General features: G+C 44.8%; 1 protein-coding gene across 1 annotated transcript in view; it reads right to left on the bottom strand.

The window, feature by feature from the left end:
- sptbn4b (spectrin, beta, non-erythrocytic 4b) overlaps nucleotides 1-23,569 on the bottom strand; it is a 96,035-nt gene extending 72,466 nt beyond the window's left edge. The window contains exons 1-11 of the mRNA XM_076282894.1: nucleotides 23,425-23,569; nucleotides 22,259-22,410; nucleotides 21,160-21,333; nucleotides 11,453-11,544; nucleotides 9,174-9,254; nucleotides 8,784-8,899; nucleotides 8,223-8,335; nucleotides 7,473-7,660; nucleotides 4,372-4,489; nucleotides 3,232-3,390; nucleotides 521-823 (exon numbers count right to left, since the gene is read on the bottom strand). Of these exons, the coding sequence (XP_076139009.1) occupies nucleotides 521-823; nucleotides 3,232-3,390; nucleotides 4,372-4,489; nucleotides 7,473-7,660; nucleotides 8,223-8,335; nucleotides 8,784-8,899; nucleotides 9,174-9,254; nucleotides 11,453-11,544; nucleotides 21,160-21,333; nucleotides 22,259-22,410; nucleotides 23,425-23,569 (1,641 nt within the window). The remainder of the gene's footprint in view (nucleotides 1-520; nucleotides 824-3,231; nucleotides 3,391-4,371; nucleotides 4,490-7,472; nucleotides 7,661-8,222; nucleotides 8,336-8,783; nucleotides 8,900-9,173; nucleotides 9,255-11,452; nucleotides 11,545-21,159; nucleotides 21,334-22,258; nucleotides 22,411-23,424) is intronic.
- Between the last annotated feature and the right edge of the window lie 3,225 nt (nucleotides 23,570-26,794).

The following is a 26,794-nucleotide window of genomic DNA, read 5'->3' as shown; positions in this document are numbered from 1 at the left end:
AAGGGAAGGAGAGGGATAGATGGAGGGAGAGAGGGAGAAAGGGAAGGAGAGGGAGAGAGGGAGAAAGGGAAGGAGAGGGAGAGGGAGGGAGAAAAGGACAGCGGGAGAAAGGAGACAGATTCAGTCTCACAAGGGGTGAAATCGAGTCTTTTGCTTGAGACTTTCATTCAAAGCAATGCAAAATAAACAGTTACGTTTGCTTATTGTTTGTCCATAACATACTGAGCGACACAAAAGAATTCCTTTGGGATATGACTGTAAGTCAAATTTTGGAAATCTAGACATTAAGTCTAGAGTCGTTCTATCAAATAGATTTACTTGTTGGTATTTGGTCCAATAATAGTTTAGAAACATGAAGAATGTGTGTGACATATCTAAATCCATTGACAGAAAGTCAGAAAGGAGCTTTCTCACAATGTCATAGATCTCCCCCACCACTACCACCACAAACAACCACACTTAAAATGTCAGTGTTATTCAGGCAGACCACAGACCACCACTGAGGCCCTGCTGTTGGTACCTGTATCTCCTCCATCCAGTCGATCATGTAGACCATGTCCTGGAAGGTCTTCTGCAGGGCCAGGTTCTTCTCCAGCCGCGTCTTGCGGCCCACCACCAGCTCCTTGAGCAGCTTCCACTGGCCCAGGATGTTCTCCTTGCGGGCGGAGATCCGTCGGATGTCGTAGTAGCCCTCGGCTTCCATCTCTGCTGCCAGCTCGACCACCACGCTGATGCGGTCCTCGTAGGACGAGATGTCCGCCTCGATGGCCTCATGCTTCTTCATGGCTGCCTCCACCGCTGGCAGGTCGTAGCCAAAGTTGTCCTGAAGAGACAAGTCAAGTGCTCTTACCCGTTCAAAATCAGACCAAAGTACACATAAGTGGAGGGATCTCATCAGTAAACTCATTACAAAAATGAGATAATCCAATGGTATGTAAGCTTGGAAATCCATCACATTCAAGTCAAGTCAAGTCAAGTTTATTTATATAGCACATTTCATACACAGAGGTCATTCAATGTGCTTTACATAAACAAAACCAAACAATAATAACAAATAAAAGCATAGAAGGGCAATATAGTCAAAGAATAGTTAAAAGGTAAAGATCATAATAAAAAGAAAACATAAAACACAAGGTAAAATCATTTAAAAATAAAGAATAATTAGTAAGCAAAAACAAAGGCAAAAGTAGTAAAAAAAGTATACAAAGTAGAATAATAAGAATTTGTAACTCGGCACAGTTTGCAGAAAGCATCTGAGAACAGTTTGGTCTTAAGTCTAGATTTAAAACTGGCTACAGTTGGGGCCTTTTTGATGTCATCCGAAAGTTGGTTCCACAGCTGAGCCGCATAGCAGCTAAAAGCTGCTTCACCATGTTTAGTTCTAACAGTAGGTTTTACTAGCAGGTTTTTCACCTGGGACCTGAGAGGACGAGAAGGTGTGTACTGCTGAAGCATGTCTGACAAGTATTTAGGTCCTGCTCCATTTACTGATTTATAAACAAGCAATAGTGCTTTAAAGTCAATTCTGTGACTTACTGGAAGCCAGTGCAAGGACTTAAGAATTGGAGTAATGTGGTCAGTTCTTTTAGTTTTTGTTAGAATCCTAGCTGCTGCATTTTGTATCACCTGAAGCTGTTTAATAGTCTTTTTAGGAAGGCCTGTGAACAGTCCATTGCAGTAATCAACCCTGCTGGAGATAAATGCATGAATGAGTTTTTCTAAGTCATGTTTTGACATCAGCCCTCTGAGTTTGGCAATATTTTTGAGGTGGTAAAAAGCTGATTTAGAGCATTCACTCACTGTAACTCACTGTTCTTATTCTTCTTGCTAACTGCATTTCATTGGCTCTGTACCTGTACTCTGCTAAATGACAATAAAGTTGAATCTAATCTAATCTAATCTAATTATTCAAAGTCTTATTAAATGTCTCATTCATGGAGTGTCATCATTACAGTTGAGTTGAGTGTTTACTCTTGCAGTCACAGTGCAGGTTGAATGCGGCATGTCCCCAGACTCAACACTGGGTAGCATGACAATTAAATTGACACAATTAAAGAAATTGGTGTGGTCTGGCGCATGATCCAAAAATCGGTATCTTACAAACTCTAAAAATCATTACACCACTGACCAAGAAAGACCTAGTCTATAGCGAAAGGCGCATATAAAGCACAGCTGAAGATACACTGTCACAAGATGTAAGCAGCTCTTAGCAACAAGTTCCAAACAACTCATCTGCAGGATAAATATCGTTAGGAGTTTTATTTAGTCATTCAAACATTATTTGGGGTAAGTGTTGCTTTTTTCAGGCAATATTTTCGATTGTAACCCCTTGTCAGTCAATGGTGAAAGTAAATAACTGTGTAAAACTGTTTTGTCGTTACCTACTGTATGAGACCATGGTGAAGTTAGTTTCACTTTGCCTATGAGCTCAAATAAGACGCAAGTGCAGATGCATGTAGACTATACTCTGCTAGTCACACACAGGTTTTATTAAAGCAAGGTTTAGTGGAATCCCTGTGAATCCCGGTCTTGTGCGCAAACAGATTCCTTCAAATGTGCTGCCTGTCAAAATATTGACACGCTGTTTGATATTGCGCTGCTTGCTCTTAAAAGGAATGACAGATGTCACTCTCATTGGTTTGAAGGATGTTGCACCCAAAACACACCCATGACTGATTAAGACACATAAGAACAAACCTATTGAACAAAGCGCCTGGCCTCTGATAACAAAATCACACCTTTAAATTAGCGAATGTGGACTGGACACACCTTAAACCTTGCATCTCTGACCAGTCGTTTTAGATCGCTAAAACAGAGCCCTAAGACTTTAAATGAGATTTTATCAGCATCACATTTACCACATGCTCACAACTTCCTACTCTCCTGCTCCAACTCCTGCAGTGCCACTCACCTGTGAGACCACTTCCTACTCTCCTGCAGTGCACTCACCTGTGAGACCACTTCCTACTCTCCTGCAGTGCCACTCCTGCAGTGCCACTCACCTGTGTTACTACTTCCTACTCTCCTGCAGTGCACTCACCTGTGCACTCACCTGTGAGACTACTACCTACTCTCCTGCAGTGCCACTCACCTGTGAGACTACTACCTACTCTCCTGCAGTGCCACTCACCTGTGAAACCACTTCCTACTCTCCTGCAGTGCCACTCACCTGTGTGACTACTACCTACTCTCCTGCAGTGCACTCACCTGTGCACTCACCTGTGCACTCACCTGTGAGACTAGCCGCTGGTTTTCATTAAGCCACGCTTGGCGCATGGTGGTCTTGTGGTCGAAGCGCTGCGCCTGCAGCTCCAGTTTCTCCTGGCGAATCAGCTCCGTCCTCAAGGCCACGCCCCTCTCATGCTCCGCCTTCTCAAGCCTCTCCCACGCCTGCCAGGACGGAGAGCACAGAGGTGAAAGGTCAAAGGTGAAAGGTCATTCATGAGCACAGGTCAGAGCTGCTGATCACACAGGTTGTCCTAACTGCATGTGCAGCGTGTGTCTGGCTGTCATGTAGCAGTGAACGCTCTCTGTCCACACTGAATCTGGTAAAGGTGCTCTAAGCAATGTTGGGTAACATCACTTCTGTTGACGTTCAAACAAAACAGAGAGCTAGCTCGCTACTCGCTCCCGCTCCCTCTAGTGCAATTGAAACTCTCCTAATCACGCATCTCATGACTGGAACAGTTTGTTATGTTTTTATGGTCCAGGCTGGACCAAGTTGTTTTTGTTGCCGTTTCTGGAGCCTGGGCTGTCCACAGAGACCACGTTTTTTACAGTATATTCAATGCACAGGCAGCTAGCAGATGGTGAAGTGATGTTTGCTGTATGTGACAAAAAAATGTTTCGCTCAGAAACTGCTTAACTTCACTTAGAGCACCTTTAAATATGTCATTCTATTGCGGCAATGTTTACCCTTTACTATGGCACGTAGTTAGGACACGGTGTTAAGCACGTAGTTAGGACATGGTGTTAAGCATGTAGTTAGGACACAATGTTAAGCATGTAGTTAGGACACGCCGTTAAGCATGTAGTTAGGACACAGTGTTAAGCATGTAGTTAGGACACGGTGTTAAGCATGTAGTTAGGACACGGTGTTAAGCATGTAGTTAGGACAGTGTTAAGCATGTAGTTAGGACACGGTGTTAAGCATGTAGTTAGGACACAGTGTTCAACATGTAGTTAGGACACGGCGTTAAGCAAGGTTACCAAGACTGTGCAATAAAACAACCTTACAGTAAAATACGTAATAAATAAGCTATCAAGAGCTTAACACACAATGACAGTGATTCAATTGTTCCCAACAGCATTAAATTCCTATTACACTAAGTGAATCCCTTTCAAATCGGGTTGGCGAGTTTGTTTGGTCACCTTGTTGATGTCCGAGATGAGCTTCCCTTCGTGAGGCACGTATGGCTTCTGGTTGTTGGCTCTGAGCTTGCTTTGGATGGTGAAGAGGAGCACCTCCAGGTTACCTTTCTCCTGGAATCTGCAGATACACACACACACACACACACACACACACACACACACACACACACACACATGTACACATACACACACACACACATAATCAGACAACAGAGAATTGAAACACGAGAGAAGTTTCAAGAGTTGCAGGTTTAGAGATTAGAAATTACAGTCTTTTCGAGTTATTTCTGTAACAGAAGAGCTATCCATGACGAGCAGTTTGACAATGCTAGCAAAACCATGTATATATATATATATATATACACAGTATACGTGTGTGTGTGTGTGTGTGTGTGTGTGTGTGTGTGTGTGTGTGTGTGTGTGTGTGTGTGTGTGTGTGTGTGTGTGTGTGTGTGAGTGTGTGTGTGCGTGTGTGGGTGTGTGTGTGTCTGTGTGTGTACGGTAGCATTGCTGACAAAGAGTTTAAAACTAGTGTCTCTGCCGAAGTGTCAGGATGATGTGTCACCATGGAGCATATGCCATTGCTTATGTAAGAGACCAGGGCTGCCTCTAGACCCAGAGAGCCTGATACTCAGGGCTTCAGATCCCAGCAGGGACTGCAGCCGGCCACGGACCATGCCTGGCCCAGATCTGGCACACGTCTGGCAGCTCGCTATGGACCAGAGGTGTGGTGAAAATAGCAATCAAAGACAAACATTCATGAATGTTTTTTTATACAGTTTGTTTGCTTAGAGTACACTGTGAATGTTTCCAAACAACAACGTTCTAAAGGAGGTAGTTCTCAGCAAATAAACATGGACGCTGGACTGAGGGCTGCTGTTTAAAACAAACAATTCTGGAATGTTTGCAAAGACAACATGAACCTTCACTCAAACATTCACTGATCTATTCTGGGTGAGCTCTGATGTACAGTATGTCACAATACTTTCAGGAGGGAGAGGAGAAGGCTCAGATAGGCAAGTGCTATCACATGCTATCAACACAAGGTAACGCTACCTCAGATAGGCAAGTCATATGAACTACACATGCTATCAACACAAGGTAACGCTACCTCAGATAGGCAAGTCATATGAACTACACATGCTATCAACACAAGGTAACGCTACCTCAGATGCACCAGGAAAATAAGGTGTTGTAAATTCTTTCTCCAAGATCTCCAAGTTAACCTCACACACACATCACACCATTTTGTACAGCATGAGAAGGATAATTTATAGCCACAGTCCCTATGACTCCCACACTGCACTTGCACTACTCTTACAAATAGTCAAGTGAAATCAGGCTTCGCAGGTCTAATCGGTCCTGATGTTTAAATGGTCTAGACGCGCACAGACTTCTGCTGAAAAGGGCGGAGGAGGCCTCAGGGCTGAGCAGCGCTTCAGACTGGGAGAGAGGCCTCTCAACACGGAGGCAGAGTATGACTGCGGGGGGGCTGTGGGATCAACACAGCGATATACACATACATATATGAGGGGATATACACATACATATATGAGGGGAGTGGCAACGGAATAGAGAGGGGGGGGCTTCAGAGAGGAAATATAATATTTTTCACAAATACAGTGAAAAGTCACAGACCTGTCTGTGGGGTGAGTCCCTGTCTCAAGCCTGCTTATCGCGGGTGTGGTAGAGAAGCGATTGGTCGATGCAGGTTTGATTCCCCAACCGCCATCGTGAGTCAGTGTTAGATAAAAACATCTGCTAAAAATCAGTCAACTTTAACTTTACCTTCTGTGTCATCTCAACTTTGACTATTTATGATGTGACTATCTGAAAACTAGATGTGACTAGATGTAATCTGTGTAAAGTGTTTATCGTTCTACCTCTCAGGATCTGGCCTGATTTGACAAAACATCTGCTAACTTTGAGACCATGGCTCTCCAAAACTGAATGTCAACTAATGGTAATCAACCAGTGAGTACCCACCAACTGAGCTCTCGAGTGTCTGACTAACACGCTCCAGCCGGATGCTTCCCTAGAGACCACAACAAGGTGAAATCAAGCTGAACACGTACACTTGATCACCATGACAACCTGCTGAAGGGCCACACGCTGAGAGGCAAACTCGGTGTGACTCAACACTCCTCACAGAGGTCACAGAGACCCAGTTTACTCTTGAAAATGCATCTTGGCCGATCGAATCCACGAGTGGACAGTGCCAAGCACAAGGGTAAATAACCACCAAGACACATTGTTATCACTCACACCACTTGCCAAAGTGGACTGGGATGCATTTGACCACACATCTTCAGTAGTGTAAACACTAATGTGCCCTGATATGTCCCTATAAATATAGAAAAGAATGCACACCCTAAGAGGTGCTGGCAAGGGAAAATAAACTAAGAAAAAACAGATTTTTCCCTGATATGTCCCTAACAAGGAGACGTCTAGTGGAAGTGATGTAACGAAATCTGACCACAAGTGGTCAGCCGGACAGCTTAAAGGCGAATGATAGACACATTAATGTGTAAACCATGACGTGTCTTGGCCAGTGCTTCCCATACATTGACTTATTTGTGGCGGCCCAATCAACATTGACCACCACACAATGATTTTCCAGGTTGTACTAAATTGTGCTTAAATCTGGTTAGCATCATAGCCACGCTGTGCTAATTTGTTAAAAAACTGTTGCATTCAAGTTAATTCTGCAAACCAACCACCACAAATGGAATTCAATTCTCTGGGAAACACTGCTTGGCTATACAAGCTCTCACAGATATCTCACTGATGTCTCACGAACATCTCAGTAAGGACTTGCAAATGTCTAAGAAACATCTCAGAGATGTCTTAGTAAAGTCTCAGAGATGTCTTACAAAAGTGTTAGTGATGTCTTAGAAACATCTCAGAGATGTCTTAGAAAAAAGGCTCAGAGATGTCTTAGAAAAAAGGCTCAGAGATGTCTTAGAAACATCTCAGAGTTATCTTAGTAAAGTCTCAGAGATGCCTTACAAAAGTGCTAGTGATGTCTTAGAAACATTTCCGAGATGTCTTAGAAAAGTCTCAGAGACATTCCGAAGACGTCCCAGAGCTGTCTGACTTACTTGATGGGCTTCTCGATGGTGCAGTAGGTGGTGAAGGCCTGGAGTTGCTGCTGGACACCGGTGAGCGAGTTGGCAAACTTCTGGTTGCTGATTATGCTGATGGTCTTCTCGATCCACTCCAACAGTTCCGACGCCAGCTCCTCGTATCGCTCGATGATCTTCTCCGCCTCAATAGCGTTGTCCAGGACCTAAGGTCACAATCAGAGCAACAATTCAGGAGAAGCTTTGTTAACCTTAAAGCTGCAATTGGCAAGATTTGTTTGACCATATTCACTGAAACCGACACTATGCTCCGACAGAAAAACAGAAATCAGCCGGTTTTAGAAAAAAACCCGTACTTCTACCTCCACCTATAGAGCCTGTTATTTGTTTTGCAAAAATCCACAGCTCCCGGTTCTTCTGGTCCAATCAGAGCAGGGCTGTGTGAGATCTGACTGTCAATCACAGTCTGGTGCAGTCTGGTGCGCACGGACGAGCACAAACTCGATGAGAGGGTGCTCGTTGGTAGTGGGGGAGGGGCATGACAGTTGTAACCATTCAAAATTTTGGCTAAGTCCCCTCAATCTGTCAGACTTGCCAACTGCAGCTTTAAAAAGAGACTACATCTCATCATAGCCAACCATCTGGCCACCCCCTCCCCCCACACACACAAACAAAAAAACACAGAAATAAGATGTAAGACTATGCACTGATATGCCATAGTTATTTGGGACATGTGGATATTAAAGGATCACTCTTCTTTCCTCTTACCTTGCCTATCCTTTTCCCCTCTACAATAAGGGCCTTCATCTTGGAGAAGTAGTGGTAGAAGGACACCACATATGTTATGATGGACTTCTCGTCCGGGTTCTCCGTGTTCACGTCTGGGTTTGGACAGGTGTGGGATGGGAGGGAGAAGGGAGCGAGGAGAGTTAGATCGAGGAAACAAGCAAGCTGCTGTCAAAATACTGCAATCTGCCTAATCTCATAACGTTTTGGTATCAGGGGTGGCCCTGGAAATCCTCTTGCAAACTCGTTCATCTTCTCTGTCTTTTTTCACTCGGGGTTTCTACAATACGGTCCTTGACAAGAGAGAAATGATTGTCATTAGGGATCACTTTTTTGAGATCACTTTTGAGAACGATAAAAAGCTGACAGCCAATCAGAATCCATCACATTTTAGACATCACATTCATCAACACCAGGAGAGACTTTCCTTATCATTGGTCAGTGTGTACCTACCTATTCTCATAGTTAAGATAGCTTTATGGTTATCGTTCGTGGTGTGAATGGCCCTTAATACTGTATCGAGCTGATCCATTTGACGATTACCTTCAGGGTCCAGGAGCTTGGTGAGGCCAAGGTTCTGTTCTGCGACGTTGAAGGCTTGCTGGAGGTTGTGAGTGGCGTTAGACCTGGCCAGCTTATGGAACTCGATTAAATCAGGTCTGGAAACATGACAACGAATCTGTCTCAGGCAACACTCAGGCGTAATGTTAAAGCATAGATAGGCCTTCAATATGTATGGTGTTACATGGATGTAATCTTATTTGTGTCAGTATGTGCTTTTGTTCTGAAGTAGAACAACAGTGTGATATGAGGGCATGGTTTGGAGCAGTGTCATTGTCAGTCAGTGTCCAACTCTATGCAGAAATAACCACAGATTACGGAACATGTGTGTGTGTGTGTAATATGAGTGTGTGTGTGTGTGTCGCAGCTGACCTGTGCCTGTGAATGAGTGCGTTGAAAGCCAGGCCATCCCTCCAGCAGGTGGTGAAGTTATGAATGTTCACCTCAGGGTACCTGTGCAAAACCACACACAACTTGCGTTATTATCATGGCACACACACACCCACACGCACACACGTGCACATACACAACCTTTTTTAGAAAATAATTATATATATTTTTTGGGGGGCGTTTATGTCTTTAATCTTGACAGTAAGCAAGTGGGTGAGAGAGAGGTGGAGTGGGATCGGAAAATGGGCCGAACTCGAACCCGGGTCTCTGTGGACACGTCGATCCAAGTATGGTACGGGCGTTGTGACCAGTTGTGCCACAGCACCCCCCAGCACACACATAACCTTTGGCCACTTTTCTACTACACACACACACAACCTTTGAACACTGTTCTACTGGAAGGCTTTGCACAATGGTCATATCGCTAAACATCAGCTACATATCTCTATACCTACAAGAAATCAATTACATAATTGCCTCTAATTAAAGATTACACCTCCCTTTGGCATGTTAAAGGCTAATACACAGGCATTTATATCATAGCTGTGGAACTCGAATTTTGTTTTCTACGGGGACTTTTAAGTAAACACACACTGATCATGACAGCTGTTACTGTAGACATTTGTCATTGATTACTGGGGAGTTGATCCTTAAAAGCACACCGCACTGGGAATCAGCCCAAGGCTCCACTAAGGCTGTCCCCTCTGTTTTCTAGTTGATTTATGGCATGTACAGTAGTGCAGAGCTGCAATAAACAAATCTCCATTCCATGTTAGCTCTGTCAAATGAGTGTGCTGTCAGACGGCGCCTTGTGTCTCTTGTAGGCCATGTCACTGAAGTAGGACAGCAAAAGACTTCCAATGAGCTGTCTGTCAAAACATCACCTCTATAATGCTGGGTGTTGATGAATATTACATTCTTGAGTCTGGGAAAAGCACACGGAAAGTATAAAGTAATTTCCTGTGTATTAGCCACATTGTGTATAAACCTCATTACAGGGTTTTATGCAAGTTAAAGTATTAATACCACATTAACTAACCCCTGTGTACTAACCTTATAGTTGAAGAAACTTAGCAAAATCAATGTATAAATCGCAGCTAATAGTTGGGAAATTACGGTACAGATAGTATACTACCATCTTGCACACTGTGTCAGTTACAGAGGCAGGGTACCTAGACTCTGAGAGTAGAGCACCCTGGAGAGAGTGCCTATGCCTCATGCAACACTATGCTTAGTCCATCTGGACAGCATGCTATGGCATAGAGCAGGGATTCCCAAACTGTGGTACGCGAGCTTCCACTAAGGGGTACGCGAGATGAAAAGGCCAATGTCGGAAAGGTGTTAAAAATTATTTTTTTTTCCAAATCTTAAGCCCATGTTCTGTTTGTTCTTTACTGTATGTTTAATAATGTTGTTCTCCACACTGTTTTTTTATCAGTGTGAGAGCTCATAGACCAGTTGCACATTTTGATTTTATTATTTGTTACCATGTAGGGCGGCTAATTAAACATGATGCCTGGAATGCGTCAACAGAACATACATTTTTATGTGTCGGATGGTGGGGGCATGTGAGCCGAGTCAAGATGTAGGTGGTGGTACGCAGGAAATAAAAGTTTGGGAACCGCTGGTATAGAGTATTCTGGGATTGATGCAATGTATTTGCACTACACTATTGCAGACTCTATGACGACTGCAGAGAGCATCTGGCTCGCATACTAGTGCAGCACAACGTAATGCAGATATACTGTAGCATCACCATAACTGTAGAAACACTTTAAAAAGCACCATAAGGACAGTGTCAAGATGTCATATTTCAGTAACATATAACAGTGTGCGGTGGCCACCTCTTTTTATATATGAACTTTAAAACCTGCAATCCACCAGCACCTTTTTAAGTTGGCTGTGCAAAGGGATCTCTTCTATTTTTCAAGTCATATTTCAGTGTTGCAGATTTTGACAGTAAACCAGAGACAGTGTTTTATATATGTACATATGTACGTTATCATATGAGACAGTTTCTTATATATGTATATGTATATGTATATGTATGTAACAGTATATAGTCTCGTGTACAGGCAAAGATGGCTGATATTCAGACACGCTGCTGGGTGAGACAGTTTCTTATATATGTATATGCATATGTATGTAACAGTATATACAGTAGTCTCATGTACACGCAAAAATGGCTGATATTCAGACACACTGCTGGGCGTGGTTCAGGTGGTGACGCAGGCACTGCGCTGGCCGCCCGTGGGTCTTACCCTGCTGTTTTCATCTGGCACCACAGCAGAAGGGCGTCCTTGGCTGACCGCGTCTCTCTGTTGTCCTCTGTCTCAATTTTGATCACCTGGATCTGAACCGGAGAGGGAGAGAAACATGGGGCAGGCAGGTGAACAGGGGGCGGGCAAGGGGAGCGGTCAATACAGATGAAATCAACATGCTCTTCCCTGACGTGATCAAAGAAAAAGAGCTGAAAAATGCCATGATCAGCACTCATAAACAAGTATTGTTATTTAGTATTGGGTTATTAGTATTGTTATTTTTTCACAAGGCGGAAAAAGGACAAGGCTTGTAGTCTGGATATGGCCACCACAACTATGGCTTGAAGAACTTTGCACAGACATGCACAGTGCACAATTACTGTTAAACAGAACGAAATCAGTAGCTGACATGGGATTGATGATTGATTATAATATAGTAATTCTGTGATATGAGGACAAAATGAGAAAAGCAGCTAATAGGATTATTTGACCCCAGGCACTGTTACCATGGCACCCCGCTGCTGTGTACCTCTCAACATACTGACCCAGGCATGTCAATCTGACTGATCCCTTCAGCTTACAGTCTCTCCTCCCAAAGCTCAGCTCTGCACATCACTCACTCTCACACACCCTGAGGAGAGCTTAATGAACAACACCACGGGCTAGATATACATGTGTGAGTGTGGCTCTCTAGCATGTGCATACGTAGGGATTACTCACTGGTCTGGTGTGTGTGTGTGTGTGTATGTGTGTGTGTGTGTGTGTGTGTGTGTGTTTGTGTGACTTGAGTGTGTGTGTGTGCATGTGTGCATCTATGAGCATCTTTCCATGTGTATTTCTTCTCAGTGAGTAAATGTGGCTTGCACTATCTGACAGGTTGTGAAGCAAGGCGACTACAATTCCAACTCGTCCTCATCAAAGATGGCAACCATTGGTGTGATCACGTCAACTCGTCCTCATCAAAAATGGCAACCATTGGTGTGATCACGCAAACTCGTCCTCATCAAAGATGGCAACCATTGGTGCGATCACGTCAGTGTGATGTAATGCAGATTACAGTTTTTCTCAGTCGCTTTGGTGCTTTTTGCAGATCAGAATGAAAATTCTCATAACTATTAGTTCAACCTCCACAACATTTAGTCATTTGTGCACATCATAGTAGCAAATTCTCCTTCCTCTGAACAAATTGCAAATGCTTTTGGACATGTATCAGTTGCTTTTATACAATTCTCTGCTGTTTTTTAACATTATCATTTGCTTTTGTCATGTCAGTCAAAATGAACTATACTTATGGATACTGAATAGTCGTTCCCTATAAAACTAATAGTCTTCATTTCATTGCTTGAGTCATTACATACAAAATTGTTGAACTAGTTATCAAATTCTGTCACAATGCTGTAGAATTGCAAAGAGCATACAGTAAACATGTACTTGTTCAGTGTCTTGTACTCACTTACTCCCCAAACTACATCAATGTGTAACTTTACTGTAGTTTTCAAATGGCTGTACAAGTAGTGTATAGTGCTGTCTTGAGCATGTTCAGGTAGTGTCACCGAGTTCTGCCCTTTTTTTGCATTGGAAAACACTGAGAGAACTGTCATAATGAAAACATGACAAAGCCATTTGACTATCCTGTTCATAAACGATGGTGTCAAGACTTCTCATTTTGATGACACTGACAGTTTCATTGACATGAATACGTGCTTTTTAGGAATGGACTATCCCTTTTGAGCAAGTGACGTGCTTTTGCAAGTCATCCAGGTTTTGCAGTTTGCACTAATTGTTTTGAGAAATGCACAACTGCTGTGCAAATGTTAATAGTGATGTGAGAATAGCACCAAAGCGACTGAGAAAAACTGTAATAGGAGGCCCAGTATGGCGGGCACACCCTCTCCAGTGGTGATGGTGCCGGCTCCGTGCCAGACCCAGGCCGGACCTGAGCCAGATCCTAAGTGTGCCTACTAGTCAGAGAATATGACTGGTGACCAAAGGTTGGTCACACAAAATCGCTGCCCACTGCTCCAGATGCTTGTGTGTGCTCACCATTACAAAATGAGGAATAACAGTCAAGTTACTATGCAGAGGAAACAATAAATACTACTATGCAGAGACCTTAGGAAAAAATAAATATCACAACAATAAATACTGAGGAGACCTTAGGTAACAATAAATACTACGACAATAAATACTCCAACCAGAGAATGAGAGTGCAGAAGTACTAGTCAAGTGTATGGAGGGAGGTAGTAGTAGAAGGAGGAGGTGGAGGTAGAATGAGGGAAGAATGGAAGTGTGTCTAAATCAGAGAGGAATGCTACATACTCAAGTGACTTCACAGGTTAAACCAGCTCATGCTAACTGTCTAAACCAGAGAGGAATGCTACATACTCAAGTGACTACACAGGTTAAACCAGCTCATGCTAACTGTCTTAACCAGAGAGGAATGCTACATACTCAAGTGACTTCGCAGGTTAAACCAGCTCATGCTAACTGTGTAAACCAGAGAGGAATGCTACATACTCAAGTGACTTAACAGGTTAAACCAGCTCATGCTAACTGTCTAAACCAGAGAGGAATGCTACATACTCAAGTGACCTAACAGGTTAAACCAGCTCATGCTAACTGTCTAAACCAGAGCGGAATGCTACATACTCAAGTGACTTCACTGGTTAAACCAGCTCATGCTAACTGTCTAAACCAGAGCGGAATGCTACATACTCAAGTGACTTCACCGGTTAAACCAGCTCATGCTAACTGTCTAAACCAGAGCGGAATGCTAAATACTCAAGTGACTACACAGGTTAAACCAGCTCATGCTAACTGTCTAAACCAGAGAGGAATGCTACATACTCAAGTGACTTCACCGGTTAAACCAGCTCATGCTAACTGTCTGAACCAGAGAGGAATGCTACATACTCAAGTGACTTCACAGGTTAAACCAGCTCATGCTAACTGTCTAAACCAGAGTGGAATATGCGACATTCTTTATTCTTTCTTTATTCTTTATTTCAAGGATAGCCCCTTGAGATATACCATCTCATTTTCGAGGGGGTCCTTAAACTCAAGTGACTTCACAGGTTAAACCAGCTCATGCTAACTGTCTTATAGCTTTACAGTGGCATCATGATGAGTTCAGCACAACATTACTCTGAGCTACCGTGTCGATACTGACACTGTTACAAAGAAAACTGTTCATTTGTAAAAACAGTCTGACAGTGATAAGGCACAGAAATGGTGATATGTAATTCAATCAACTCTGATCTACATGACACCAGATAATCTACAATGCCTCTGAGGCTACTAAAATATGCACCACAGGCTATTGCTATCATTAATCTATGCTCAATCAATACATACCACCCTCGCAGATGCTATTGCTAAATATATCTCAGCATGAAGACTAAAGTCACCTATTCATCTGAAGGAAGATTCCATTACAAAGGATCTCAAAAGAAGCATCTATTCTCCAAGCCTGACCCCATGCTATGTGGAGCTTACGGAGTAGATCAGGTGACTTTAAGGCAAACAACAGTGTATCTATTGTTTGCAATTAGAGTTAGATGTGAGCTTTCATTGGTTCTATTTCCTCCTTATTCTCATCCTTACCTTTTGCCTTTCATCCCTCTGTTTCCCTTCATCCCTTCTTTCAGTCTACTCATTTTGTTCCTCTCATATGTCTGCCTCTCTCCCCCTCTCTCTCTTTCTAGCTCTCTCTTTGTGTATGACTGTGTGTTCGCCTAAGTATGTGTGTACCGGTATGTGTGTAAGAGTATATCAGTGTGTGTCTGTGTTTGCATGTGTTCTCTTACCCTATGTGTGTGTGTGTGTGTGTGTGTGTGTGTGTGTGTGCGCGTGCGCGTGCGTGTGCACGTGTGTGTGTGTGTGTATGTGTGTGTGTGTGTGTGTGTGCGTGCGTGTGTGTGTGTGTGTGTGTGTGTGTGTGTGTGTGTGTGTGTGAACGAAAGCACACTGCTGCAGTGGCTGGGGCTTTACCTGCTGACTGAGCAAAGCAAACTCTAACGGAGCGAGGGAATCATGAGAAACCAGAGGAGGGAGAAAGAAGGGGATAGAGAGGAAGGGGGAGAGAGAGAAAAAAGGGGAGAAAGAGGAGGAAGGAAAGAGAGAAGGCAAAGCAAACTGTAATGGAACGAGAGAGGAGAAACTAGAGGATAGAGAAAGAAGGGGGGAGAGAGGATGAAGTAAAAAGAAAGACAGGTTGACAGAGAGAAAAAGCGAAGAAAAAAAAAAGAAAGACATCAAGGGGGAAAGAGAGAGATAATGAGAGAGAGAGAGTCCAAGAAAGAGACAGACACAGAGAGGCAAACAGACGCCTGAACATCACAGCACAGAGACAAGAGCAGCTGTGCTAAAAAGCAGGCACATGATAAACAAGCCAGACAGTAGAGTGAAATGGAAATAGAAAAGAACAGAAGAGGAGAGACTGAGCGGAGGGAGGGAGGGAGGGAGGGAGGGAGGGGTAGTGGAGGCAGATGAGGAGAGAAGAAGGGAAAGACCAGGGAGTGAGGAGGAGTGCGTGGGAGTCAGTGAGGGAGCGAGTGAGCCCCACCCCTGGCTACAGCAGCACTGGTGTTGTACAGCAGCACAAGAATACACTACAGCACTACAGTACAGCACTACAGTACAGCACTACACTACAGCACTACAGTACAGCACTACACTACAGCACTACAGCACATTACAGCACTACAGTACAGCACTACACAACAGCACTACACTACAGCACTACACTACAGCACTACACTACAGCACTGGTGTTGTACAGCAGCACAAGACTTCACTACAGCACTACACTACAGCACTACACTACAGCACTACAGTACAGCACTACACAACAGCACTACACTACAGCACTACAGTACAGCACTACACTACAGCACTGGTGTTGTACAGCAGCACAAGACTACACTACAGCACTACACTACAGCACTACACTACAGCACTACACTACAGCACTACAGTACATACATTGACTTATTTGTGGCGGCCCACCACAATATCAACACTGACCACCACACAATAATTTTCCATGTTGTACTATTTAAATTGGATGGAATTAGTTTATAGTAGAGCTATGTGCACTTTTGCACAGACTCTCCTTGTACTGTATCTCAACAACCTACATGCACATTTAAAGAAAACATTAACAATCCTGCAATTGTTGGCATAAAAGTCGACTGGCTAAATTGTGCTTAAATCTGCATCATAACCACGCTGTGTTAATTTGTTAAAAACTGTTGCATTCAAGTCAATTCTGCAAACCTACCAACACAAATAGAATTCAATTCTGTGGGAAACACTGAGCACTACACTACAGCACTACACCACAGCACATTACAGCACTACAGTACAGCACTACACCACAGCACATTACAGCACTACACTACAACACAGCACAGTAGAGCACTACAGCACAGTACAGTACAGTATGAGCACTACAGCACAGTACAGCACAGCTGCAGCACAGCTCTGGTCTTGGGTCTGGTCTGTTAGTCTGGTCTGGTCTGTTAGTCGTGGCCTACCGGTTAGGGCTTCGGGCTTGGAACCAAAGGGTTGCCGCTTCGATCCCCGACCAGTAGAAGTGCCCTTGAGCAAGGCACCTAACCCCTCACTGCTCCCCAAGCACCTTGCTTTCTCTTCACTCTCTTTCAGGCTCCTGTCACACTCCAGCCTACCCGTGCACCACATGCAAAATTCACGACCGTCCAGCACGCTGCCTCCAGGCTTCACGCAACTCCAGAGGGGGACACTGTGCCAGGCAGACAGTCCATGGAGAGGGGAGAGGGGCAGGAGCAGAGGCAGGGAGAGGGGCAGGGGCAGGAGCAGGGAGAGGGGCAGGAGCAGGGAGAGGGGCAGGAGCAGGGAGAGGGGCAGGGGCAGAGGCAGGGAGAGGGGCAGGTGCAGGGAGAGGGGCAGGAGCAGAGGCAGGGAGAGGGGCAGGGGCAGGAGCAGGGAGAGGGGCAGGAGCAGGGAGAGGGGCAGGGGCAGGGAGAGGGGCAGGAGCAGGGAGAGGGGCAGGTGCAGGAGCAGGGAGAGGGGCAGGAGCAGGGAGAGGGGCAGGGCAGGGGCAAGCGGCCGGTCCACAGGGCAGAGGCAGTGAGCTGAGACGCACCAGGTGCACTGCACTCTCTCTCACACACACAAATAGATAGATAGATATATAGATAGATAGATAGATAGATCACACATATGGATTCATATGCCAACACAATTACACACATGCACACGCGAGCACACATGCACACACACACACACACACACACACACACACACACACACACACACACACACACACGCGCACACACCCCTCCCCTCCTCATCCATCCAGAGCTGTGCCCTGACTCCACCCCTCCTCCCTCTGCCAGTGCTGCGTTTTACTGACTCATGTTCGTCACCACTGTGCCACAGCCATCGCTCCTGCCTCTTCATTCACACCAACAACAGCAACAACAATAACAACAACAACAACAGCAGCCACACGGAGAGAAGCGCTACGACGTCTTACCGTACGTCTCTACCACCGTGGACGCGTCCCCTGCCTGACCTGCCGCGTGTGTGTTCATGTGTGTGTGAGAGGAGGAAGAGGAAGAGGAAGAGGAAGAGGAAGTGGTGCTGGTGCTGGTGTGTGTGTCTGCAGGCATGGTGGCGCTGAGAAGCCTGCCCTTGTCTTGTCTCTCTCTCTCTCTCTGTCTGTGCTCTCTGACTTGCAGCTACCCCCGCCGGGGGATGGGGATGAGGTGACATTCAGATCGTGCCGCGCAGCTGATACCTTCCCAGCGTCACACACTGATGATGTGGCAGCTTTTTGCCACAGATCCCTGTCGGCCGCTGGATACATACCAGATCACTTGTCTACTGACAGGTGTTATGCTATAAGGTATTTTTTCCACACTGCTTTTTCTCAGCTTTTTTGGGGGGGGAGGGGGGTTCGGGGGGTGGGTGGGTATAGGACAATTAGGAGATGCCCTGCAACCACACACACACACACACACACACACACACACACACACACACGCTCTCTCTTGGAGAGGAGAGGGCATGCCAGCTGGCTCTGCTATGCTTTTCCCCCTTTACTGCTGATGGCCTGAAAAGCAAAGTGCTGAACCTTGAGTCATCATCGGTTAAATACAGAAGAGAAGAGTCTAAATCTGTGCCCTCTCTGCAGTGTGGCCCGCTTGGCTCCGCGGCCATGAAAAAGCCCCCTTCTCAGGTGCAGTGCCGTCCGTTTAGAGGTTAGAGCCACCTTAACGCTACGCTAGCTCTACAGTACAGCCAATACATGCACCACCACAATAGTGTGACATGACACAAAGGACAACAAGTGATTTAAAACAATGCTCAATAGAATGTAAAATACAAGGAATCTAAAAGTTGTAAATAATTACTTTCTGATCATGAACAAACATGAACAAATCAGATATGCACACCAGTATACTCTACCTGACTCATTGCATGTGTGTGTGTGTGGTGTGTGTGTGTGTGTGTGTGTGTGTGTGTGTGTGTGTGTGTGTGTGATGTTACGTACATACAGTGCATCTGTCTAGACCAAATGCAAAAGGCAGGGTGGCTGGGAGAGAGGGTGACAATGACAGCGCATAGATCATGTGACCATAGCTTGGCGGAATGTTCTGGCTTCAGCATTGACAGATGCATAACTTTGAACTTGAAAATGTACTGAAGGATAAATACGACCTAGTTTTCTCCTCCCGTGGGATCAAAGTTATTGAGTGGTATTTAAGTACAATACTGCCAGGGTCTGCTGGCGAGAATGCAGCACTGTACTACTAATACTATAACCACACAAATGGTCTATAGATATCACACACACACACACGCACACACACACACACACACACAAACGTATGCGCGCACACACACACACATACACACACACACACACACACATACACACACACACACACAAACGTGTGTGTGCGCACACACACATGCACACATACACACACACACACACACACACACACACGCACACACACACACATTATATAAGCCACAGGGAGCAGGTGTTTGAGGACAGGAATCAAACTCTCCCAGTGGGGTGAAAAAACACACACACACAGACATGAGCATCAAACACAGGGATGCAGGAGAGAAGCACAGCCCTGAGGGCGATGAAAAGGTCAGTGTATCAGTCGGTGGGGGGTGGGGGTTGAGGGGGATCTCCATGTCCATGACAGTTCTGCTGGAAATGCTGCGGTACTGCACGCTTACTGTTGCCACTCAATCAGTCCCAAAGGAAACTGCACATCCTGATTTACACGACTCCCCAAACTCCGCCTGTACCACTGCTCACTGGAGTTATCTAGCCAAATCTGAAAGCTTACACAGGGAAATCAAAACCCTTAAATCTCTCTGTGCTGCACTAAACCCAGTTTTGCCAAAATACGCTAAGGCTTTAAAATACGTAAAGACTTTGAACTGAAAAACTGTCTGACGTTCTCATACTACAACAAGTGTAGTGTATCTTTTGTGTCCCCCTTATGTTTTGAATTTATTAGAAAGTAACTAGAATTCCTCTGGAATAACTCTGGAATAACTCTGGAATAACTCTGGAATGATTCTGGAATTCCTGTGGAATAACTCTGGAATTAGAGGGTGACACGGGAAGCAATTTTCACTCCCGTCCCATCCCGAGCCCGCACAAATACTCCCGTCATATCCCGATCACGTGACAGCCCCCCCAAAAAAATTCTGTCCCGCAAAATCCCGAGAGAAAGACTCCCGAATCCCGTCCCGCTCCCTATGTTGATGTCTAAAGTTATCCGACTGTTAGGCTACAGTAGCGTGCGGTGACCATACATTTTGGTAGGGCAGAAAGCCTTGTCTAACTTTTCTTTAATAGCCGATCATTTTGGGCTATATTAAAATTACATATTTTACAGTACTTTGCTGTAGGCTATGCTTAAATCATTTCATAGTTAGATCTCATCCCATCAGTTAAGTTTGCACCGTTCTCATCACGTTAAACCAGCGAAGCATAGCAACGTTGCTATGAGTAAACAAAACAATTTTTTGTGTTCCGCCAGGGTTATGCGATAAATATATTGAGGAATGCGATCGTCAAGGTGTCATGCCCCAACATTGCATGACACATTAAACTCAACGAGAATCGCTTTCCCGGACAGCTCGTGCAATTGAATAGAGTTGTCCTTTGCTGATACTTTCGCCTGTAACTGTTTCTTTGCATCCATTTTGCCTTAGGGCCTATCGCTGAAGCTGATTGATTGTGAACAGGGCAGCTGCTTGTCTTGCTCTGATAGGCTACCAATCAACAACAAACGTATTGTGGGTTGTAATTGGTTCTCTTTTCTAAAACGAAATGCCTCACGTCTTTGGGCGCACTCACTGCATTGCAGCGTCATTTTTTAAGTTAATAATCTCTGGCTTCCCGCCAGCTCCCGTTTATTATTTCCTGTCCCGTCCCAATCACGTTACCAACAGTGAAATTTACTCCCGTACTGCGGGAAACCCGCGGGAATACCGTGACCCGCGGGAGTCCCGAAAAATTGTCACCCTCTATCTGGAATAACTGGGGAATATGTCTGGAATGATTCTGGAATGACTCTGAACACACTATATCTGTGCCAGAGGGTGGGGAGGACATGCAAACCTGGAAGCGGAGGATGATGGGAGTTCAGCAGTGTAAGGTCAAAGGTTGGGGAGGACACGCATACCTGGAAGCGGAGGATGATGGTCCAGATAAGGCCGAGGGTCAGACGGGTGTTGCCGTCGACGATGTCGTGGGAGCCCACGTTCTCGAGGTGGACCCGCTGTTCTTTGAGGAACTGCAGAGCCTTGTCCACGTTCTCCAGGCAGTGGATACGCATGCGGCCTCGAGTTGGCCTTGGCTGGGGAACACAGGAAACAAGCAGTCATCAGAATGACAGATAGGGGGCGCTGTGTCACAGCGGGTGGGTACAGCGTCCATACCGTATGCGCGTGAAAGGGCCAATGATGAGGACCCAGGTTTGAGTCCGATCTGAGGTCATTTCCTGATCCCACCCAATCTCTCTCTCCCACTCACTTCCTTTTGAGCCTCACTGTCCTCTCTAAGTAAAGGCAAAATGGCCACAGAGAATGTCATATAGATCCTTACCATGGGAAGCCCTCAGCATGTGGAGAGGGAGTCCTCACATGGTACTAACCCCTACAGGGCCCTGAGGGTTTATTCTATAAAACCAATCCAGCTTGGATTTGCCTTGTCCTCTACATGAGACGGGCACATTGATCTACCCTTCTTAAAGCTGTGAGCGCGTGGCCTAGGTCAACCACCTACTGCTCTACTTATCTACTACTGCTAACTACCTCAGGTTTTGCTGGTGCTATATTCATTTAATGAATTGGTTTCTGGTCATAAAAGGCTAATAATGGCTATATTGTAACAGCATACATATAGTGTTATAGTGATATCATACTATAACCAGTAATTTACATCACAGTTAAAGATACATGGCATGTACTTCAAAGTGATTACAAATGAATTCTGCAGTTATGCAGACATGTAGTGAAAGTGTAGTGTAGTGCTGTAAAGTGTAATGTATTGCGGTAAAGTGTAGTGAAAGTGTAGTGTAGTGCTGTAACGTGTAATGTATTGCAGTAAAGTGTAGTGAAAGTGTAGTGTAGTGCTGTAAAGTGTAATGTATATCAGTAAAGTGTAGTGAAAGTGTAGTGTAGTGTTGTAAAGTGTAATGTATTGTGGTAAAGTGTAGTGAAAGTGTAGTGCAGTGCTGTAAAGTGTAATGTATTGCAGTAAAGTGTAGTGGAGTGACCAACCAGCATTTCTCCGGACAGAACTTCCAGAAGTCTGGTGAGCATGTAGCCGTCCCGCAGGTCGTTGTATAGATCAGCGATCCGGCAGGACACCCGCGCCAGGTGGGAGTTGACCCATTTGGTGAAGGTCTTCTTCTGGACTGCATCTCTCTCTTCTGCTCACAAACACAGACAGTGCCGTGCAGTCAGCAGATTACAGATACTAATTGCAGGGGCCAGTCTCCCCGGAGAAACTTGGGGTTAAGTGCCTTGCTCAAGGGCACGACGGTGGGAGCCAGGAATCGAAACCTTGACTTCTGTGAATACAGCATTCTAGCCAAGTTCCTTAGCCACTACATTACCACCGCCCATACCTATTCATCTGGAACTAATACACAGTTTATTCATCAGTTTGTTCCTCAAACTGATTTCTTCTGACTAACCCCTTAACCTTGTTTGGTAGCAGATGAGATAGATTTCTTCACACACTAACTACACTGTCTCTAACTCCGGAGTAGAAACCCTCACCACACTACCACAGAAGTGTATTATATTTTGAGCATTGTTAGTGTTATAACATAGTTACAGTACGTGGCACCTTGCCCTGTTAGCATCAATGTAAGCCCATAAGACCTGCTCAAAATGCGGCAGAAGTGCCGTTCGCCCTATTAAAAGTGCGGCAGAAGTGCCGTTCGCCCTACTAAAAGTTTAGGTGCCATCAAAATTATTTTTAGATAGGACAGATGGATAGATAGGGAAATTTGGAAAAAAAGGGGGTCATCTCACTATTGAACCTAAACGTTGTTTAAGAAGGACTATGCAAATTGTGTTATTTATTTATTTATTTATTTTCCTTTTTATTCAATGATTTATTTTGCTTTTCTTCATGGGTGGGAATAATGAATGTACACAAGGGGAGAAAATAAAAAGAAAATGTGTTCCTCAGAAATGGAAATAACAAACTATGATTGTCATAACTTACTGAAAATTGAATGAATGAACACAATAAAGTATTAAAAGAAACAAAATGATTTTGGAAATGTTACTTTAAAGTAAAAAAAAACTCTGATCAAATCTGATACAACAAAGTATAGAACACAATTAACAATGGAATTGTCCATAATGGAATCATACGGTTCAGCTCTAGCTAAGGGGTCTCCCCCACAGATATCAGTGACAAACAGCCCCACCTGCTAGTGCTTTGATGCGGGAGCACTCGAAGAGCTTGGCGCTGGTGGTCTCGGTCTCCCAGTGTCCTGTGCTGACGGGTCGGTTGTTGTTGTTGAGCTGCCGCTGGGCCTCCGCATTGTCCAGATCTGTGGAGGCATTGGCCATGTCGCCGGATACCCCGCTTCACCCTACGGGAGAGCGCAGAGAGGAGCGGAGAGGGAGAGGGAGGGGAAAGTGGGGGATAGAGAGAGAAGGGGACGAAAGAGGGGAACGTGGACAGATAGGTTATTAGTCTCCCTCACTTTTTTGAGTTCACTGGTGTTGTTCAATCGCAAAACTCTCAAGGACAAACCAACAGCTCTATTCACTAATGCACTTTACTTGGTTCATCACCTTGTGTCTTTTGTTCTGTACTTATCGCTGGTGCCAACAAAAGACCATTAATCTCCGAGGGTTTGGGCCCCTCACGTGCCCTTTACCCTTCACCTAAAATAACGCACGGCTTTATTAAAGACACAACAAATGGCCTACACTGAGGCAAATCAATGAGATGCATCATCCCTTTATTCATGAACCTGATGCCCCATGACGTCTAGCTAAAAAAAAAAAAAGAATTGTGACATTTTCGTTCTAGAACCAGGAACAATGCTCTACGTTCTAACTCAATCAGGCAAAGAATGCTACTCTAGTAAATCTATTTACTGGGACTCTTCAATTAAGCTAATCCTATATTCCACACCCCCTCCCTTTTTGGTGGTCTCCTCCCCTTCTCCATTCCAAGCCTTGAAGCAGTTTTCTTTGTTTATCATCTGACATGAGGTAAATATTTACTCAAATAATCAGGACGCAACGAGAATACATGCACAGCTAAGACAACTTCCTCTCTTCCTCTTTTTGTGGAGTTCTATATGTCTGTTTCATCCAAATGTATTTCATTCATTGTCCAGGAGACACAGCTTCTCTCCGAATCGGCCCATCCCCCACTCCCGTACCCCTTGGCTGGATCTGAGGCTCCCCTCCCATCCCCCAACATTGGGCAGAAACACTCATCTAGCCTCCACACTTGGTTCTCTATACAATACACCATACAATACATTCACATGTGCACGTATGCACACACAGACACAGACACACACACACACACACACACACACACACACACACACACACACACACACACATAGATAGAAGACTTAATGGAAAACACACATACAGAGTCTTTAGTTATAAATGACCCCCACATGAAAAGAAGGATGCATACCTAGTCATTGGATAAGATGTACCCTAACTCCCTTGGCTTTAACATTTCTGTATTTTAAGGGCTTGTTGTCTAGACAGCCTTACATTTGAAATCAACAGATGGCCAAGTTGTGAGAGTATGACAGGCCATGACAGAAAACAGACCACATACTGAAATGCCTCACTGCTAAGGGAGTTCCATGAAGTCCTACTGTAAGTGCATAATGTTACAAATTACTAGCCCCTACTTTTACCATATATGTATCCGGTATGTACTTATATAACAAGAAGCCTGCACTAATTAATTCATTAAGCATTAAGTACATGATACCTGAGGCAATGCAAAATAAAGAGAGTCTTGTAGTGGTAATGCTATACTAACACACATAGGCAAAGGTTGAGCAGTGAGAAGCTCCTGGCTGATGACCATTTGATAAGCATTATGTCAGTTTACACTACAGCAATAACAACGGCAGCAAAAAAAAAATTATATATATATATACGCCATGGCAGCAATTTCTCCGTCGATTCGAAGCAAATGTCAGAATAGCCTCTCAGACAGACCGAGCTGTGAGAGAAATGCATCAGCTTTGTTTGAGCCCTTTGGGATTGTTTCTGCTCTCAGATAAAAAAGCAGGACAGTGTTCAAGTAAAACACTAATTCGAGAACATTTTTGTCACTACATCAAAAGGCGGACATTGGTATATTCCCAAACTCCACATTTCCCAAGTAGGTTGTTAATGAAAGAGTTTCAGTGATGGTAAGTGAGCTGAGACCAACGCAGGCCCTGCTGTCTTTCACTGAGGTTACACTTTGGTGTGTTGTGACTAATATCACATGAGACTAATGTTACTGTATCATCAATTTATTTTCTTTTTTTGCCAAAATATGTGAGAGAATGATACATTTGAGTGTGTTTCTATCGGCATATGATGTATGTGTGTGTGCATGTTTGTGTGTGTGTGTGTCTATACACTAGTACGTGTTTGTGTCTGAAGAAGAGAGGGTGTGTAGTGAAGTGAATATGATCTTCCACAGCTCAACGTGTTCTGGTGGGTTTAACACCCCCCCCCCCCCCCCCCCGCACACACAAACACACATATGGCAAAAAGGCAGGCCATATGTGGGCCAGACATGTTCAGTGTGGGCCCCAGCTGTGGGAGATGGGCTGAGGGGATTTCCACCATCGGTACTGTGCCCTGAGGAGCTTAAGGTGTCGGAGACCTTTCTCCAGCACAGTCCACTACAGTGATACATAGGGATCTTATTATAGGGACATGCATGCATGTATACACACACACACACACACATAGAGAGAGAAAGAAAAAAAACACACACACACAAAGCACACACACACACACACACATACTGTAAAGCTCACACACACAGACACAGAAAGCACACACACACACACAGACACACACATATATACACACAGAAAGTACACACACAGAGATACTGTACACTCACACATGCACACACACACACACTGTCTCTGCACATGAACATCCAGTACATACAGTATGTAGACCCACAGAGATATCTATACTACACAAACTCACACAAATCATACTTCAATGTGAATGGATCTAGTCATACTCTGGTCCTCTAGGGCCTCAATCAAACCCTAATATGGCCTGAATCTGGCCCACAGCTGGCCCATTTGATCCAGAGTAAAATGCTTCTGTGTCCAGGTGGGGAGGGGTTTCACTCACTGGCCTGATTCCTGGTTCAGACATTGAGACTGAGACCTACCATGCAGCACTGAATGAGAGAGGAAGACGCTCTGTGTCCTTGTCCTCATCTGCTGTCCTCATCAAGCCTCCCCGTCTCTCTATTCTTTTTAAAACCGCACCCGGCCGTCCAACACCTGGTGTCAGCGCGTGTGTGACACGCCACGCCACGCCGGCGCTTGCCTTGAGGTCGCCTCTGACATGTGATGCGGTCTGTTTAGGGGTAAACAAACACAGCTGTCCGCCGAGCAGCGCGCCACTGGCCTTCACACATGAGGACAGTACACACAGAATTATCGCTGTTTCACCGGGGGCTACTACATTCAGGGCCACATGTATTGGCTGGGTGACGTGACAGCTATGGTCTGTATGGTCTGAACCTAAAAACCAGATAATGACCTCTGGCAAGGGGGTTTC

Source organism: Alosa pseudoharengus, unplaced genomic scaffold, assembly GCF_046254945.1.
Source record: "Alosa pseudoharengus isolate Yale_2024_CS ecotype anadromous, Long Island Sound unplaced genomic scaffold, YU_APseudo_1.1 YU_APseudo_1.1_scf_13, whole genome shotgun sequence".
Classification (NCBI taxonomy): Eukaryota; Metazoa; Chordata; class Actinopteri; order Clupeiformes; family Clupeidae; genus Alosa; species Alosa pseudoharengus.
The sequence above is the reverse complement of the archived record's forward strand: the minus strand, read 5'-3'. Positions and strand labels throughout refer to the sequence as shown.